General features: G+C 49.8%; 1 protein-coding gene across 1 annotated transcript in view; it reads left to right on the top strand.

The window, feature by feature from the left end:
- The window catches only part of LOC131566863 (voltage-dependent N-type calcium channel subunit alpha-1B-like), a 317,557-nt gene that overhangs the window by 105,121 nt on the left and 196,510 nt on the right, over positions 1-15,926 (top strand). Inside the window, exon 4 of the mRNA XM_058818307.1 lies at positions 14,389-14,480. Coding sequence (XP_058674290.1) covers positions 14,389-14,480 — 92 coding nt within the window. The remainder of the gene's footprint in view (positions 1-14,388; positions 14,481-15,926) is intronic.

Below are 15,926 nucleotides of genomic sequence, written 5' to 3'. Positions count from 1 at the left end.
TTTTATCTGCAGCAATTCCAGGCTTGGTAACAGCCCAGTGGAGAGCAGGAGTCTCTGTTATCTGAACAGCCAATTAATTGAACACATTCCCCTCTCCTGCTATAAAGATGTCACTTCCCTGTGCCAGTGGCATCGCTCTGGCCCCGGAGGTGCCACCTGCCCATTGCATTGCACCTGCCCATTGTCTCATTCCCTGGAGCAGGAGCTCAGGGAGGTTTGGAGCCCCTTCTCTGGAGGTATCCAAACCCCATCTGGTCACAGTCATGGGCGACAGCTCCAGGGACCCTGCTGGGCAGAGAGGTGGAGCTGGGTTAGGGAATGTTACAGGTTGGAAGGGACCTTAAAGACCATCCCATCCCACCCCAGCCATGGCAGGGACACCTCCCACTGTCCCAGGCTGCTCCCAGCCCTGCCCAGCCTGGCCTTGGGCACTGCCAGGGATCCAGGGGCAGCCACAGCTGCTCTGGGCACCCTGTGCCAGGGCCTGCCCACCCTCACAGGGAACAATTCCTTCCTGATTTCTCTCTGAATTTCCCCTCTTTCAGATTTTGTTTGATGACCTTCAGTGCTCCCTTCCAGCTTGAGACACTTTGTCATTCTGTGGTTGCTGCCCAGGGAGGGTCCGTGAGCCCCTGCTGGCTTTGGGAAGGGGATGATGCTGTGCTGGGGGAGGAGGGATGGGGAAGGTAGAGGAAAACGGAAAAGGAGGAAAGCAGGAGAGGCAAACCGATGCCCAGGGAGAGGGTGACCATGGGTGTGGGCTGTGTTGGTGCTGAGGGGATCTTTGGGGTCATCGCAGGTGGCCTTGGGGCACACAGAAGCTGTCCTGGGATCTCTGAATATCTGGGTTCTGGCCCATGTTCACCTGGATGCATTGAGTTCTTTAGGTTTCCTTGATTTCCTTGATTTCTTCTCCCATTGTCTTTATCCAAAGCCTTTTGTTGTTTTGGAATCCTGTGCAAAGTAGTGGAGCATTACTGCTGCCCTACAGATGCTTTGTCACATCCCAAAGTTTATAAATTCACCCCAACACCCTCCTCTTGCTGCACATCTGGCAGCCTGGGCCTGTAAGCACAGCTGGATCCCTCTTTCCCCAGCTTTGCCAGGGGGGAGTGATGTGGTGGCTCTGTTTGGCTGTGGGAGCTCCACTCCACACCAAACGGGTGAGATCAAGGGTTGAAAATACCAAAATAAAGTTTGTTTGAGCTGTTGAATGGGTGCAGGCTCTGTTTGAGTAGGGATAGGGAGAGAATTCACCTCACCACCCATCTGGACCATGGTGGGGTGGTGCAGGAGAAGGAGTTGAACAGGATGATCCTTGTGCACTCCTTGCAGCTCAGGATATTCTGGGATTTTAGGATCCTATGAACTCCCCAGCCACAGAGCAGCTGTGGCTTCCTGGGGCATTCGGTCTCTGGAAAAATCCCTTCACCCAGGGTTTTCTCCTGGGAAGCTGGGAAGCCTCAGAGAAAAGGAAAACAATTCTTATCTCATTTGCTTCTCCTGTGCTGTGCTCATGTGCAATGTGTTTGGAGATTGTCACCCACAGGTGATTGTTCCATTGCATTCTGCTGGGAGTTGTTTTCACTCTTTGGCCAATCAGGGCCAAGCTGTGTCAGGGTTCTGGAGAGAGTCACGAGTTTTCATTATTATCTTTTCAGCATTCTGTAAGTATCCTTTCTGTATTCTTTAGTATAGTTTAGTATAATATTCTTTAATATAATATAGTATCATAAAGTAATAAATTAGCCTTGTGATGCCTTCGTTGGGGCATTCCCTGCAAATACAATAGCTGCCCCTGAATCCCTGGCAGTGCCCCAGGCCAGGCTGGACATGGCTTGTAGCACCTGGGACAGTGGGAGGTGTCCCTGCCATGGCAGGGGTGGCTCTGGATGAATTTTAAGGTCCCTTCCAACCTTGCAGGCTGTGGTTCTTGCAGCTGAGTGCAGCCAGGAGAGACTATTTAAATTAAATAATTAAATTTTCTGGGCTGGTGATCCCCAGCAGGGCCTGTGGGGGTGTGAAGGATCTCACATGGTGGTGGCAGACCCAGCTCCTGGAGGCAGCACCCACCTGGAACAGCTCTGACCTTCTCAGCTGCAGAACTCGACTTTTATCTACAAAAAAACAGGGGGGAAAAAGAGATTTATTTGCTACATTCATGAAATACTGCTCCCCAAGCACCCAGCATGGGAGCTGTCATGGCTAAATTATCCTAAAAAACAGAAGGGGGGCAGTTACAATTTCTGGTTTTGATGCTGAAGGAATAAATTCTGACTTTTCCCTGTCCACAGCCCAGCTTGCAACAGGTTTAAAGCACGGTACAGATGGCTATGAAATTATTGCCAACAGCTACTCATTATATTAGATAAGGCCCTGGGTTTATTTAGGAGAAGCAGATGGAGGGAATACACAATATTTTAGATGTCTTGGCAAACTGTGTTTTCCTTAGAACAACACTGCATGTTTGGTGTGAGAATTCTGGCCAAAAATAAAACAACAAAACAGGGAAAGAGGAATAATTATATCCCTTGAGGGGCAATAAGGTGTGTATTAAAAAAAGAAATATTACAGTGCAAGTCAGATTAGGAGATCTGAGGCATTATTTTAATCCTTGTGGCAAGAGGAGAATTTCTGTTTTTACTTGAAAATCTGTATTTTTGTGGCTTGTGGAGAAAGCTTGAAACCCTGACCCCAGCTGCCTCCAAAAGCTGAGGAGAGGCAAGAGGCACAAGGCAAAAAGAGAATTTAAATGTTATTTTTTAAAGGATTTCCTGAGTTTTAGTGCAGCCTTGTTGATTTAGGGCTGCCTGCCTGTGTGAGCACTGGCACCCCGGGATGGCTGAGTGAGGGGCAGGTGGAGAAACGCTGGGATTTGGGATCTTGGGATGGGAGGTGTTGGAGGAATATCAAATCTGGTGTTTGAGGAATATCAAACCTATTCCTGCTCAGGCACTCATTGGGAAAGGCTCCCCAGAGACCTCTCCCTGTGGAGACAAAGGGTCCTGGCTCAGAAGCAGCTCTGTCTCCAGGGAAAACGTGGAGAGGGGCCTGGTGCCATCCCAGGCTTTGCTTTCTCTGGAATTTCTGTTAGAGGGGTTTCCTTTGGGGACCCTGCCAGCAATGGGTGCAGTGCAGCTCTCTTCTCTTGCTGAACCCCACTCCAGCTCCCCTCCCTTGGCCCCAGCTGTCCTGGGAAGGCCCAGGGGGCAGCTGGAGGGGATGGCATGGTGATGCCCTCAGGGTGGTTCCTCAGAGCCCCTGAGGAGAGATCAGAACCGTTCAGCATCCACAGGGGGACAGCAACAAACTCTGCTCCTGCCCTGGCCCCTCTGAGCCTGGTGTCGGTTTCCATCCATGGTTGAAGTCATCCCTGGATGTTCCATGTCCCTCCTTGGGTGTCCCATATTCCTCCCTGGATGTCCCATGTTCCTTCCTGGATGTCCCATGTCATTGCTTGGATGTCTCACATCCCTTCTTGGATGTCCCACATCTCCTGCGTGTCCCACAGCACTCCCTGGATGTCCTATGTCCCTCCTTGGGTGTCCCACGTCCCTCCCTGGGTATCCCATGTCTCTCCTCGGGTGTCCCACATTCCTCCTTGGATGTCACACATCTCCTGGATGTCCCATGTCCTGCTTTGGGTGTCCCATGCCCTTCTCTGGGTGTCCTGTGTCCCTCCTTGGGTGTCCCATGTCTCTCCCTGGGTGTCCCATGTCACTCCTTGGGTGTCCTACAGCATTCTTTGGGTATCCCACATCTTCTGGATGTCCCACCCTAGATGTCCCATGTCCTTCCTTGGATGTCCCATGTCATTCTTTGTTTGTCCCACATCCCTCCCTAGATGTCCCCTGTCCCACCTTGGGTGCCTCATGTCCCTTCCTGGATGTCCCATGTTCTTCCCTGGGTGTCCCATCTCATTCCTTGTCTGTCCCATGTTCTTCCTTGGATGTCACACATGTCCTGGGTGTCCGATTTCCCTCCCTGGATGTTCCATGTAATTTCTTGTTTGTCCCACATCACTCCCTGGGTGTCCCATGTCCCTCCTGGGTGTCCCATCTCATTCCTTGTCTGTCCCTTCCTGGATGTCACACATCTCCAGGGTGTCCCATGTCCCTCCTGGGTGTCCCATGTGTCCCCACAGGCCCATGCAGGCTGAGCACCCCGAGTGCAGGCAGGAGCAGAGGTGCTGGGGTGCTGATGGCACTGGGAACCCCTGGTTTGCTGATATTTTGTGATATTGCAGGAAAGCAAGGCCAGGCCAGGAATGTTTGGCTTCCTGCTGAGGTTCTCCACCTTGGCTGAGTCCTGGTGGGTTTGGGGCTCTCACTAGTGAAGGGCACAGGTGTGTCCTGATGATCCATTTTGGCTGTGCCTTGAGGCTGGGGAGACACCACCAAACAGTGCAAATGTGGCAGCAGGAATCACCTCTCTGGCCACCCTCTGCTTTCCCATTTACTTCATGGATGTTTTTGGCTCTCACTCTGCATGAGTGTCAATCTTTTCTCATTATCTGCCCACCCCAGCAGTATTTGGGGTGGGGGTGCTGCACTGGGACATCCCCCAGCCCTCCAGGCTCCAGGGCTTGCTTCAGCTGTGGCTGTGTGGGGAAAAGCCCTCAGTGCAGTGTGGCAGCAGCTCTCTGGTCACAGAGAGAAACACAAACTTTCCCAGGCATTGTCCTGGGGAAGGCTGTGAGAGGATCAGAGAAAAGAATGAGAAACAGTTCTTATCTTAACCTGCTGCACCTGTTGTTGTGCACATGTGGAATGTGTTATGGAGGTTTGTTCACCAAAGGGTGGTTTCTTAATCAGCCATTGGTGGTGGTGTTTGGATTGGAGGAGCAATCAAGTCCACCTGTATCATACCTGTCTATAAAAGAGCAATGGGCTCCTTAATAAAGATTATTAATCAGCCTTCTGTGAAATACATGGAGTCTATGCTAATTATTACCCAGCCAGGCCTGCTTGCTGTGATGGTGCAGGGGCCAGAAAAGAGTCACAGGCCACAACATGTCCCTTCCCTCCTGGCTGATGTTCCTATCACTGCCAGATGTTTCCTCTCCTTCTCTGGCTGATGTGCCCAGCACTGCCAGGTGTTTTCTTTCTTTCCTGGCTGATGTGCCCAGCACTGCCAGGTGTTTCCTTTCTTTCCTGGCTGATGTGCCCAGCACTGCCAGGTGTTTTCCTTCCCCTCTCTGATGTGCCCAGCACTTCCAGGTGTTTTCTTTTCCCTCCTGGGCTGATGTGCCCAGCACTGCCAGGTGTTTCCTTTCTTTCCTGGCTGATGTGCCCAGCACTGCCAGGTGTTTCCTTTTCCCCTCCTGGCTGATGTGCCCAGCACTGGCAGATGCTTTCCTTTCCCTCTTTGGCTGATTCCAGCATTGCCAGGTGTTTTCCTTCCCCACTCTGGCTGATGCACCCAGCACTTGCAGGTGGTTTTCCTTCCCCTCTCTGGCTGCTGCTCCCCTCCCTCTCCTGGCACCAGGGGGAAGGCTGAGCTCTTCTTCCCACCCGTTTTGTTTTGCTTTCCCAGCTCTGATGGGATGTGATAGTGCTGACATTTCCTGCCCAGCTCAGAGGCAGCTCCTCCTGGGGGCTGGCCAGGTGCAGAGGGTGAGGTGGCTGTGCCTCCAAATAACACAGCCCTCGTCACAGCTCCCAGGGCAGCCTGGCAAGGAGCTTCTCCTCCGTGCTCCTGGAGGAAGGAGGGCTGGGATGTGTTCTGGTGACTCAGAGCTCTCTCCTCCTGCAGTCTGTGCTGCCCTGTTAGCCCACCTGGCAGGAAAATCCATCCCCCATCCACCCACCAGCTGGCCTGTGCCCTTGGCTTTGTGCTTGCAGCTCGTGGAGAGCACAGCTCTGCTCCTCCAGCATTCCTGGCACAGCTCTGAAGGACAGGGTTTGGTTTGGGTGATATTTTTCACTCACACAGGGCTCAGGAGTTTGTATTTTTTGGGAAAATGGCAGCATTAAATCAAGACAAAACTATTTGCAGGCTTGACAAGAATTGCTTCCACTAAAAAGGAAAATGTATTTAAAGCTGGGAATGCTTCATTTTAGAACTTGACAAATGCAACAATCCCCAAATGTTGTTCTGTTGCTCTCTCATTTACATCCCCTAAAGTAAAAATACTTGAAACATTTTGCTGATCCTGAAATTCCCCTTGAAGAATCTTGTCTGCTACTGAGACAAAACCCTTCATGTCTTGACCGTGGGCTGGGTGGCACCAGAACTCTCCAGGAAATGCTTTCTGCTCCCAGCTCCCGCCCTTGGCACCTCTGCAGTGACATTCTGGGATGGCCATTCCCAAGGACAGCCAGCAGCTCCTCTCCTCTGTGCTGTTATGGGTGAGGCTCAAGGTGTGACCTACTTTCTGATCCCCAGTGAAGTGCAGGGTGCTTTTAACTCCTCTGCACTCTGTTTTCCCAGCGTGAGCTCCCTGGGATGGTTTTGGCTGTGTGCATTTCCCTGCCAGCTGTCAGTGCTGATTGCAAACGAGCCTCCTTTGCCACTCTGCAGTGCTGCATGTCCCTGTCTCTCCTGCTTAGCAGCAACAAGGACTTCTTTGAGCAGCTGCCTCATCATCAGAACATCTCCCTTCATCCTGGGCACAATCCAAGCCCTGCAAATCCTCCTTTGGTGGATTTGAGTGGCTGGCTGTAGCAGAGGAGGGGCTGGCTCCAGACACTCTCCCTCCCCGGCTTCTCCCTGGAGCCTGGCTCAGGAATTACACCCACAAAAGTGAGTTTCAGGTGCTTTGGGGAGAGGATTCTGCTCCTGTTTTGCTCTGTCTCCTCCCAGGACTTGAGAGCATTTCTGCCATGCAAAGCAGAAGAAGGAGGAAGGAGTTTGTGTTCATATCTGGGCGCTGCTGGAGGCCGGTGATGAATTTAATGCTGGCTCAGAAATGCACCTGTTTGGGGTGAGACCCAGGAATGACAGAATCCCAGAACAGCTGGGGTTGGAAGGGATCTCTGGAGATCATCCAGGCCAAGCCAAGGCAGGGTCACCTGGAGCAGGTGACACAGGGATGTGTCCAGGTGGGTTTGGGATGTCTCCAGAGAGGGAGACTCCACCTCATCCCTGGGCAGCTGTTCCAGGAATCCAGTGCAGAAAGCCGTGCTGGTGTCTCAAAAACCTCTGGATTATATCTGGGTAGGAATGCTTGGCTCCTCCCTCTGGGCTCACATCTCCCAGTGGGATGTTACTGTTCTTATCAGCCATGCAGTGACATTCAATGGCCCATTATCAGCAGATGTCTCGCCTGAGAGAGGATTGGGTGTGGAAGAGATAAAGAAACCTGTCCATGAACAGAAGCCAACAGCCATACAGATGATGACTAGAATACAATTTGTTTGGCAATCCAGGACAGGGGACCAGCCCGAGGTGCTCTGCTGGGAGGAAAGGGTGGGGTCTGTCCCTGGAGCTGTCCATGTGGAGGTCAGGAGCAGGATCAGAGGAAATATGCAGGGTCTGTTGGGATGCTGAGGCCTGGTTGCTGAGGCCTGGTGCCTCTCTTAAGGAGAGGCAGAGCCCTGCCAAGCTGGGCCCTTTGTATGGCAGGGACAGGACAGCTGGTGGAGAGTCACCAGTGCCGAGTGACAGAGCCACCAGCTGAACCTGGCACTGCCATAAATTAAACGCTGCAATTAGCACCTCCCATTGACTTATCAGCCCAGGCCTGGGCTCCCCTCAGTGCCTTTGGTAGTCAAGATGGAGCTCACAGCTGTGAAATCAAACCTAGTGGAAAAGGGCACCTTTCCAACTCCGCTGACTCTGCGTGTCCCCGCTCGAGGCTGTGGCACTGCCAGCGCTGCCACCACAGGCCTGGCACCAGCCAGCTGGGCAGAGTGACAGCCACATCCCTGGGCATGGCCACGGGCACACCTTGGCTGGGTGCCTGTGCTATCCTCAGGTCCTGGCTGGGGCAATCTGCCAGGCCACATCCCTCGGTGACACCGAGCAGTGTCCCCAGGCTGCATGCGGGTGGCACAAGGGTGACAATGGCTGGTGCTGCTATGCCCTACAGGGATGCCTTGTGCAGGCTGCCCTAGAACAGAGGCTGGACAGAGCTAAAGAATAAAGCAGGGATTTATTAAAAGGATCTCCTCCATGGATCCACCTTGGGCAGCACCAGAGCCCAGCCAGGGCTGCACCCAAGATGAACCAAAATGGCCCCAAAATGCACGGCCGGGCACGGGGTCTCTCCCTGGGATCAGTTCTGCTCCATTTGCACCTTGCAGTTCATTGTCCCATTCCAGCTTTAGCCCAGGCAGTCCCACCCTGCTTGTTTTTCTCTCTCCAGCCCACGGGGTTTGTGCTCTTGGGCTGAGATTTGGATCATTTGTCCTTGGTGCCCAGCTGGAGCAGGAATTGTTTTGTCTCCCTGCTCTGTGCACAGAGCTCAGCATCCCCTGATGTGAAGCTCAGACCCACTCACTAAAGCAGCACAGAATGTGAAAAATAGAAAAGCTGAACCTGAGGCATCAGCTGAGGGGCTCTGAGCAGACAGAGCCCCAGGACCCTCCCTGCACCCCCTGCAGCCCTCCCTGGGTGCAGCTGGGGGTTTCTCCCTGTGGGCTTCATCCTCTCCAAACCTTTGTGATCCACTGGGAACCTTCAGGGAAACAGGGTTGGGGTGCCCTGGTGGCACAAAGGATCAGAGGTTGTGGCACCTCCAGGTGCTGCCTGTCTGCTGGAATTCAGGGCCAGAGTGGTGCAATGTTTCTGTTCCCAATTCCTTCTCCAGCCTGTGGGCAGCAGAGGGGACATTGGGAAGGACAGAAGTGACAGTCAGCCTGCAGGGGACCCACAGATGGGGAAACACCTTAAACCACTCAGCCAATCTTCATGAAGTTAGTTATTTTGGGTTTCCCACTGGATCCTATTCCCAGGGGCCACTGGGGCTTGTTAACCATGGGTGCTCAGTGAGGTTTTGGGAATGGGATTGTTTAAAGTCAGGTTTAGGGACTGGGGGTGCCTAAAGACAGGTTTAGGGAATGAGGGTGCTCCAAGTCAGGTTTAGGGAATGGGGATGATTTACCAGAGTTTTCTCTCTCTCTCAGCTTTTGGGGTTCTTTCCAGGACTAGAATTTATAAAAATTAGAAAGGTTACATTAAAATACCAGGTTTAGGGAATAAGGGAGCTCAAAGTCAGGTTTAGGGAATGGGGATGATTTACCAGAGTTTTCTCTCTCTCTGAGCTTTTGAGGTTATTTCATTGACTAGAATTTATAAAAATTAGCAAGGTTACATTAAAATACCCATAAGTTATTGCAGTGACTCCTCCTCAGCAGTGGCCTCGGTGCTATCCAGTGGTGAGATCCCATGGGAGGCATTCATGGCTCTCAGGCAAGGTGGGGATGACCCTGAGGAACAGGATTTGCTTTTCCCCACTCCAATCCTCAGGATTTGGAGCACTGAGGCTAAACCTGAAGGAATTCCAAGGTATTTTCCTAGCTCAGGGCTTCACTGAGGATATTCATGGCAGCCAGGGTTTTGCTGAAGCAGAACAAATCAATCCTGAGCTCCCAGCCCCTTACAGGAAGGGATTGCTAATTATTTATGGTATCAGAACGTTCAGGGAAGGAACTTTCCCTTCATTCTTTGCTTTCTTTTATACCCAGAGGAACAAGCTGCTTTCATAATTTATTCCAGGCGTTGCTGGAATCAAAGTTATCAAGCATTTATCCCACAGCTGGGCTGTCTCTGGGAAGGGCTGTCAGTCAGGGCTCCTTACTGGAGGAGAGAGAGAGAAAAGCAGCATTCAACCAAGGCATGGTGAAATTGGGGAGTGGGTGCCACTGTCCTGAGCCCCCAGGGATGGCAGGGTGGGTGCCCAGCTCCTGCTCAGCAGCACAAGAATAAGAAAGGTTTGGTGTTTGGCCATCACAAAAAAGGAGGAATTTTGCCACAACTTCCACAGAGGAATTGATTTTTTTGCACTTAAACCCTTGGAACTGCAATCCAAGGCAACATCCCAAACATATCCAATCTCTGTGTTTCTGTGCAACCCACTGGGCCACAGAAATGGCAGCAGATCGAGCCATTTATCACCTAAAATCTGATTTTTTTTCTTCTTGTTTTTGCTTTTCCCAACCGATTCCTCTTCTGGCACTGGGTCCCCACCACCTCTGCTTCGTTCTCAGCTGTTGGCTGTGCAGCCAGGGATGCTCCAGCAGGAGTTTGGGATGTGCCTGTCAGCTGGCTCCTTTGATCTCTCCATTCCTCTTCTTTTTAAGGATGATTTCCCACTCCTCCTGACCTAACTCGCAGTGGCTTTCATGAGCTTTCAGAGGGAAAAAGTAAAACAAAGGTGGCACTTTGGCAAATGCCCCAGATGATGTTAATTAAGTTCTCCCCCTCACTAGGATGTGTTCCCAGGCACTTCAGGAATCCTGTAAATGAGCTTTGGTTCTGTAGGGGCACAGGCACCATCCCCACCCTGGCACAGTTCCCTCCTGAGCTGCTTTGTTGTGCTGCAGCTGCTGCCCCCGGGTTCTTCCTGGCATCCTGAGGGCTCCTGCCAGGGATGCTGACACCTCAACACTTTTTGACAGCCTCAGGGCCCCCTGTGCCCTGGTTCCAGTGCTGGCACAGCCTGGCTGGGCATGGGCAGGGGATGCCAGGGGGCTGCAGGATGCAGCTCAGTGCTGGATGCCCAGCCTGGGCTCCCCCAGCTCTGCCTCATTCTCCTGCTCATGTGCAATGTGTTTGGAGATTGTTCACCCACAGGTGATTGTTCCATTGCATTCTGCTGGGAGTTGTTTTCACTCTTTGGCCAATCAGGGCCAAGCTGTGTCAGGACTCTGGAGAGAGTCACGAGTTTTCATTATTATCTTTTTAGCATTCTGTAAGGATCCTTTCTGTATTCTTCAGTATAGTTAGTATAGTATTCTTCAATATAATATAGTATTATAAAGTAATAAATTGGCCTTGTGAGAACATGGAGTCAGATTCATCATTCCTGCCTTTGTCAGGGCAATCCCTGCAAATACAATTCTCTCTCCAAGGACTTTTCCTGGGGAAGGCAGTGAGAAGCTCAGAGAAGAAGCGAAAACAATTCTTATCTCTATTTGCTGCTCCTGTTGTTTGGCACATGTGGAATGTGTTATGGAGATTGTTTACCCAAAGTGATTTGTTAATTGGACACTGGTGAAGGTTGCTTTGAGTCCTTGGCCAGTTGGGTCAAAGCTGTGTCCTGGCTGTCTCTGCAGACAGTTATGGGTTTTTCTTTAGTGTCTCTTTAGTATAGTTATAGTATAGTATCAGTGTAATATAATATAGCTTAATAAATAATAGTTCAACTTTCTAAATCATGGAGTCAGAGCACATTATTCCTGTGTTGAGGGCTCCCAGAAACTATCCATCCTCTACTTCTCTCATTCCCCAAAATTATACATCCTATACATTTCTTATTCCCAGAAACCATACATCCTATACATTTCTTATGCCCAGAATATTATCCATATCTTATATCTTATCCATCCTGGCTCAGCTTATACTGATTGTGCTGTTGGGAGCATCTCCCAGGGTAGATATTCAGGATTATCTCCTCTCTGGGTTCTTCCCACACTGCACAGGTCCATAAGTGAGCAATTAAGCTGTGAGGATGGAGGAAGGGAGCAGAGGATGAAATCACTGGCCTGGGTGCAGAAGATTGGATTAAAGGCTCTGCATGTGCTGCTTCTTGGTTTAAATTGTCTCCTGTTGCTCGTGCTCCAACTGCAGCCATGGAGCTGATGTCATGGGAATTTTAAGGTCGTGAAAATGTGGGAACAGGTGTCCTATAGAATAAATACTCAGCTCCTCAGGTCCTGGCTGGCTTCTGCCTCCTGCCATCCAAGATCCCAGCAGGTTTTTTTCCTGATCTCCAGCACCTCCTGCTGCTGGAGTCTGGCCCTTTCCGCCCAGCAATGCTGAGCCTGCTCTTCCCTGAGGTAAGGACAGGGATTTATCCTGGGAATGCTCCCTGCACTGCCACGGCCACGTCCTGCACAGCTCTGAGTGCAATGGTGCAGCTGCTTCAGAAAACTCTGCTTTTCCTTGGGCTGGTTCATGGTGGCTGAGCGCTGCTGAATGCTCTGCAGCCTGCTGTCAAGAAACTGCAAAAAAACTCTCCTATTAGCAGGAAACTGAGGAAAAGGGGTCCTGTTATCAAAAAGCTGAGGGAAAAAGGCTCCTCCTATCAGGAAAGCACGGAAAGAAGGCTCCTGTTATGAAGAAACTCAGGAGCAAGGGCTCCTGTTATCAAGAAACTGAGGGAAAAGGGTTCCTGTTATCAGGAAAGTGAGGATAAAGGGCTCTTGCTATCAAAAATCTCAGGAAAAAGGGTTCCTGTTATCAGGAAAGTGAGGAAAAAGGGCTCCTGTTATAAAAACACTGAGATAAAAGGGCTTGTGCTGTTAAGAAACTGAGGAAAAAGGGCTCCTATTTTTAAGAAATGGAAGGGGAAAGGCTGTTGTTATAAAAAAAGGGCTCTTGTTAGCGAGAAACTAAGCCAAAAGGGCTTATGATGTCAAGAAACTGAGGGAAAAGGGTTCCTGTTATCAGGAAACTGAGGGAGAAGGACTCCGGTTATCAAGAAACTGAGGAAAACGGCTCCTGTTAGCATGAAAATGGGAAAAAAGAGCTCCTGGTGCCAAGAAAATAGGGAAAAAGGGCTCCTGTTATCAGGAAACTGAGGCAAAAGGGCTCCTGTTAGCAAGAAACTGAGGAAAAGGGGCTCTTGTTAGCAAGAAAATGGGAAGAAAAGAGTTAATGGTGTCAAGAAAATGGGAAAAAAGGGCTCCTGTTATCAGGAAACGGGGGGAAGAGGGCTCCTGTTATCAGGAAACTGAGGAAAAAAGGGCTCATGTTGTCAAGAAACTGAGGAAAAAGGGTTTCTGTTATCAGGAAAGTGAGGGAAGAGGGCCAGATTCTGACGGTCACTGGGAGTGGTGCAGAGGATGGAGGCTGGTGGGAGGGTTTGGGCTTGGTTTGGGTTACAATCAGAGTTGTTTAGGCTGGAAAAGCCCCCCAGGATCATGAAACCCCACCTTTAGATGAGCACAGGCCCAAATAAAGGAGGATTTTGCTGGAGCATCCCAGAAATGCTGCAGGAATTGGTGAAGGTGGCTGTGCTGTGGGGCTGAGCTGGCTTTGTGACTTCTCATCATTGTCACTTGTGGACACTGGGACAATATTCCTTCCCTTGCTGTGCCCTAAACCAGGGAATCCATTTCATTTTCTGTGCAGAACATCACATTTTTAGGACCCCTTCTGGTTTGGGGGCTGGATTTCATGGTGTGTCAGACCCACACCCTGCTCTCTGCATCTTCCCCTCTGAGCAAAAATGATTTTGCACACAGGGAAGAAACTCTGAGCAGAAACTGCTTCAGGTGTTGGGAAACACCAGACACCAAACTGAGGGATTTGTGGATTTATTATAGTATGTTCTGGCAGGTAATTTCCAGCATAACTGAGGGATTCAGCTTCCTCTCTCTGTCTCCTTTTTGTGCTTTCCTGGGGCACAGGGTGCAGGTCTTTAGTGCCTGATGATGTCCAGTGGCCTCATAATTGGGGATTTTCCTACAGCAGCCCTGAAATTTTTGGGAGTTAATTCCTTCCAGTGAACACAATCCACAATGTGATCACAGAGTTTAAAGCAGCTCCAATATTTGCCACCACACTTAGCCATGCTTTGGAAAGAGGAATTTGCATTTAATCTGGAATTTTGTTTAAAGCAGCTCCAATATTTGCTGGTTCTACACCAGACTTAGCCATATTTTGGAAGGAGGAATTTGCATTTATTCTGGATTTTTTTCTTTAAAGCAGCTCCAATATTTGCTGGTTTTACACCATGTGGGATTCACATTCTCTGAACCTGAGAGAAGCAGAGAAAACAATGATCAAAACAATTCTTGTCTCCATTGCTTCTCTCAGGTTCAGAGAATGTGAATCCCACAACACCACACTTAGCCATGCTTTGGACAGAGGAATTTGCATTTAATCTGTTTTTTTTTTTTTTTCCTGTTTAAATCAGTTCCAATATTTGCTGGTCTTGCACCACACTTAGCCATGCTTTGGAAAGAGGAATTTGCATTTAATCTGGTTTTATATTTTTTTTAAAGCAGCTCAAATATTTGCTGGTTCTACAGCAGACTTAGCCATGCTTTGGAAAGAGGAATTTGCATTTAATCTGGAATTTTGTTTAAAGCACCTCTGATATTTGCTGATTTTACACCACACTTAGCCATGCTTTGGACAGAGGAATTTGCATTTAATCTGGAATTTTTTTTCCTGTTTAAAGCAGATCCAATATTTGCTGATCTTGCACCACACTTAGCCATGCTTGGAAAGATGAATTCGCATTTAATCTGGATTGTTTTTCCTGTTTCCCTGCAGGATTCTGGCCACTGCTGGGACAGATTTTGACCTGCGGACCCTGCGAGCCGTGCGGGTGCTGCGGCCCCTGAAACTCGTGTCAGGAATCCCAAGTGAGTGTCCTGCCCACGTTGTGTCCCAGCCCAAGGGCTCTGTAGGTTTGGGGTGTTACTGCTTTTCCCAGCAATATTTTCTCCCCCTGCCTCTTTGGGGTTTGTGCCTCCTGCCCTCAGCAGGGTCTGGTTGTTTCTCATCCCATTTTGTGCTGATTTCACCTCCCAAATCTGCAGGTGAGGGGCAGGGATTTGTCCAAGCACCCTTTTGTCTTTGGGGGTGAAGGAATTCTCTGGGGAGAGCAGACCTGAGAGCTGAATTTTGTAGCTTTCAGGCTTTTCAGCTTGGATCTTCCGATGGTTTTGATCAGCTGAGCATCCTGAGCTGGGCATCTGACCCTTTTAGTAAGGGGGAGATGGGGGTCACCATTCGTGGTATTTTCGGGGTCTCCCAGATGGACGAGGAATTGAGAATCTGACTCCATGTTCTCAAAAGGCTAATTTATTACTTTATGTTGCTATATTATATAAAAGAATGCTATACTAAAACTATACTAAAGAACAGAGAAAGGATACAGACAGAAGGCTAAAAGATAATAATGAATCTCATGACTCCTTCCAGAACCCTGACACAGCCTGACTGTGATTGGTCATTAAGTCAAAACAATTCACCTGTTGGATAAACAATCTCCAACCACATTCCAAAGCAGCAAAACACAGGAGAAGCAAATGAGATAATTATTGTTTCCCTTTTTCTCTGCGGCTTCTCAGCTTCCCAGGAGAAGAAATCCTGGCAAAGGGATTTTTCCAGAAAATATGACAGTGACAGGGAGAAAATAAAGGGAAAGAACAGGTGGGATCTGGCCTTGCCTACTGATTTATGCATTTATTGTGTGAATCTGAGGGGTATGAATGCTGAGTGAGGAGCTGCATCATGCCCTGAAACCATCCCAGTGCCCACACCATGGCTTTCTGCCTTTTTCTATCACAGCCACAGCTGCTCTGCCCCCAGCAGGGATCACTTCCAGGAGCTCTTTCATTCCTGGATGTGGAATAGAGAGGTTTGTACCCTCCAGCAGGAGCTGCTGGAAGGAGCTGCAGCACTGTGGATGCTCTGGTGTTCTCTGGATTCACCTGGGGGCAAGACAGCACCAACAATTCCTGAAATCAGGTTCCATTCATGGGCAGGGCTTCAATCTGAATTCCCAGCCAGGACAGATCCTTGGAAAGGTGGCATTTGTTAGCAGGTTGTCCAACAAGGAGATGGTGCTGGATGTTTTTCCCTGGACCTTTTGCCTGTGCAAGGTGTGGCAATGACAGCCTGAGGTTGTCACAGAAGTGAGGTGGCCCCTCAGAGCTGTCCCTGTCCTGCTGTGGGACATGTGTTCCACTTGGGGATGTGTCCTGGACCAGCACAACACCTCCCCACAATAATTGCTCTCAGGTTTTTAGTGATGTGGTGAAACCTGTATATTTTATAGGTTTTATTCCATGTAATAAATGCAT

The sequence above is a fragment of the Ammospiza caudacuta genome, chromosome 21 (assembly GCF_027887145.1).
Source record: "Ammospiza caudacuta isolate bAmmCau1 chromosome 21, bAmmCau1.pri, whole genome shotgun sequence".
NCBI classification, from domain to species: Eukaryota; Metazoa; Chordata; class Aves; order Passeriformes; family Passerellidae; genus Ammospiza; species Ammospiza caudacuta.
The sequence above is the reverse complement of the archived record's forward strand: the minus strand, read 5'-3'. Positions and strand labels throughout refer to the sequence as shown.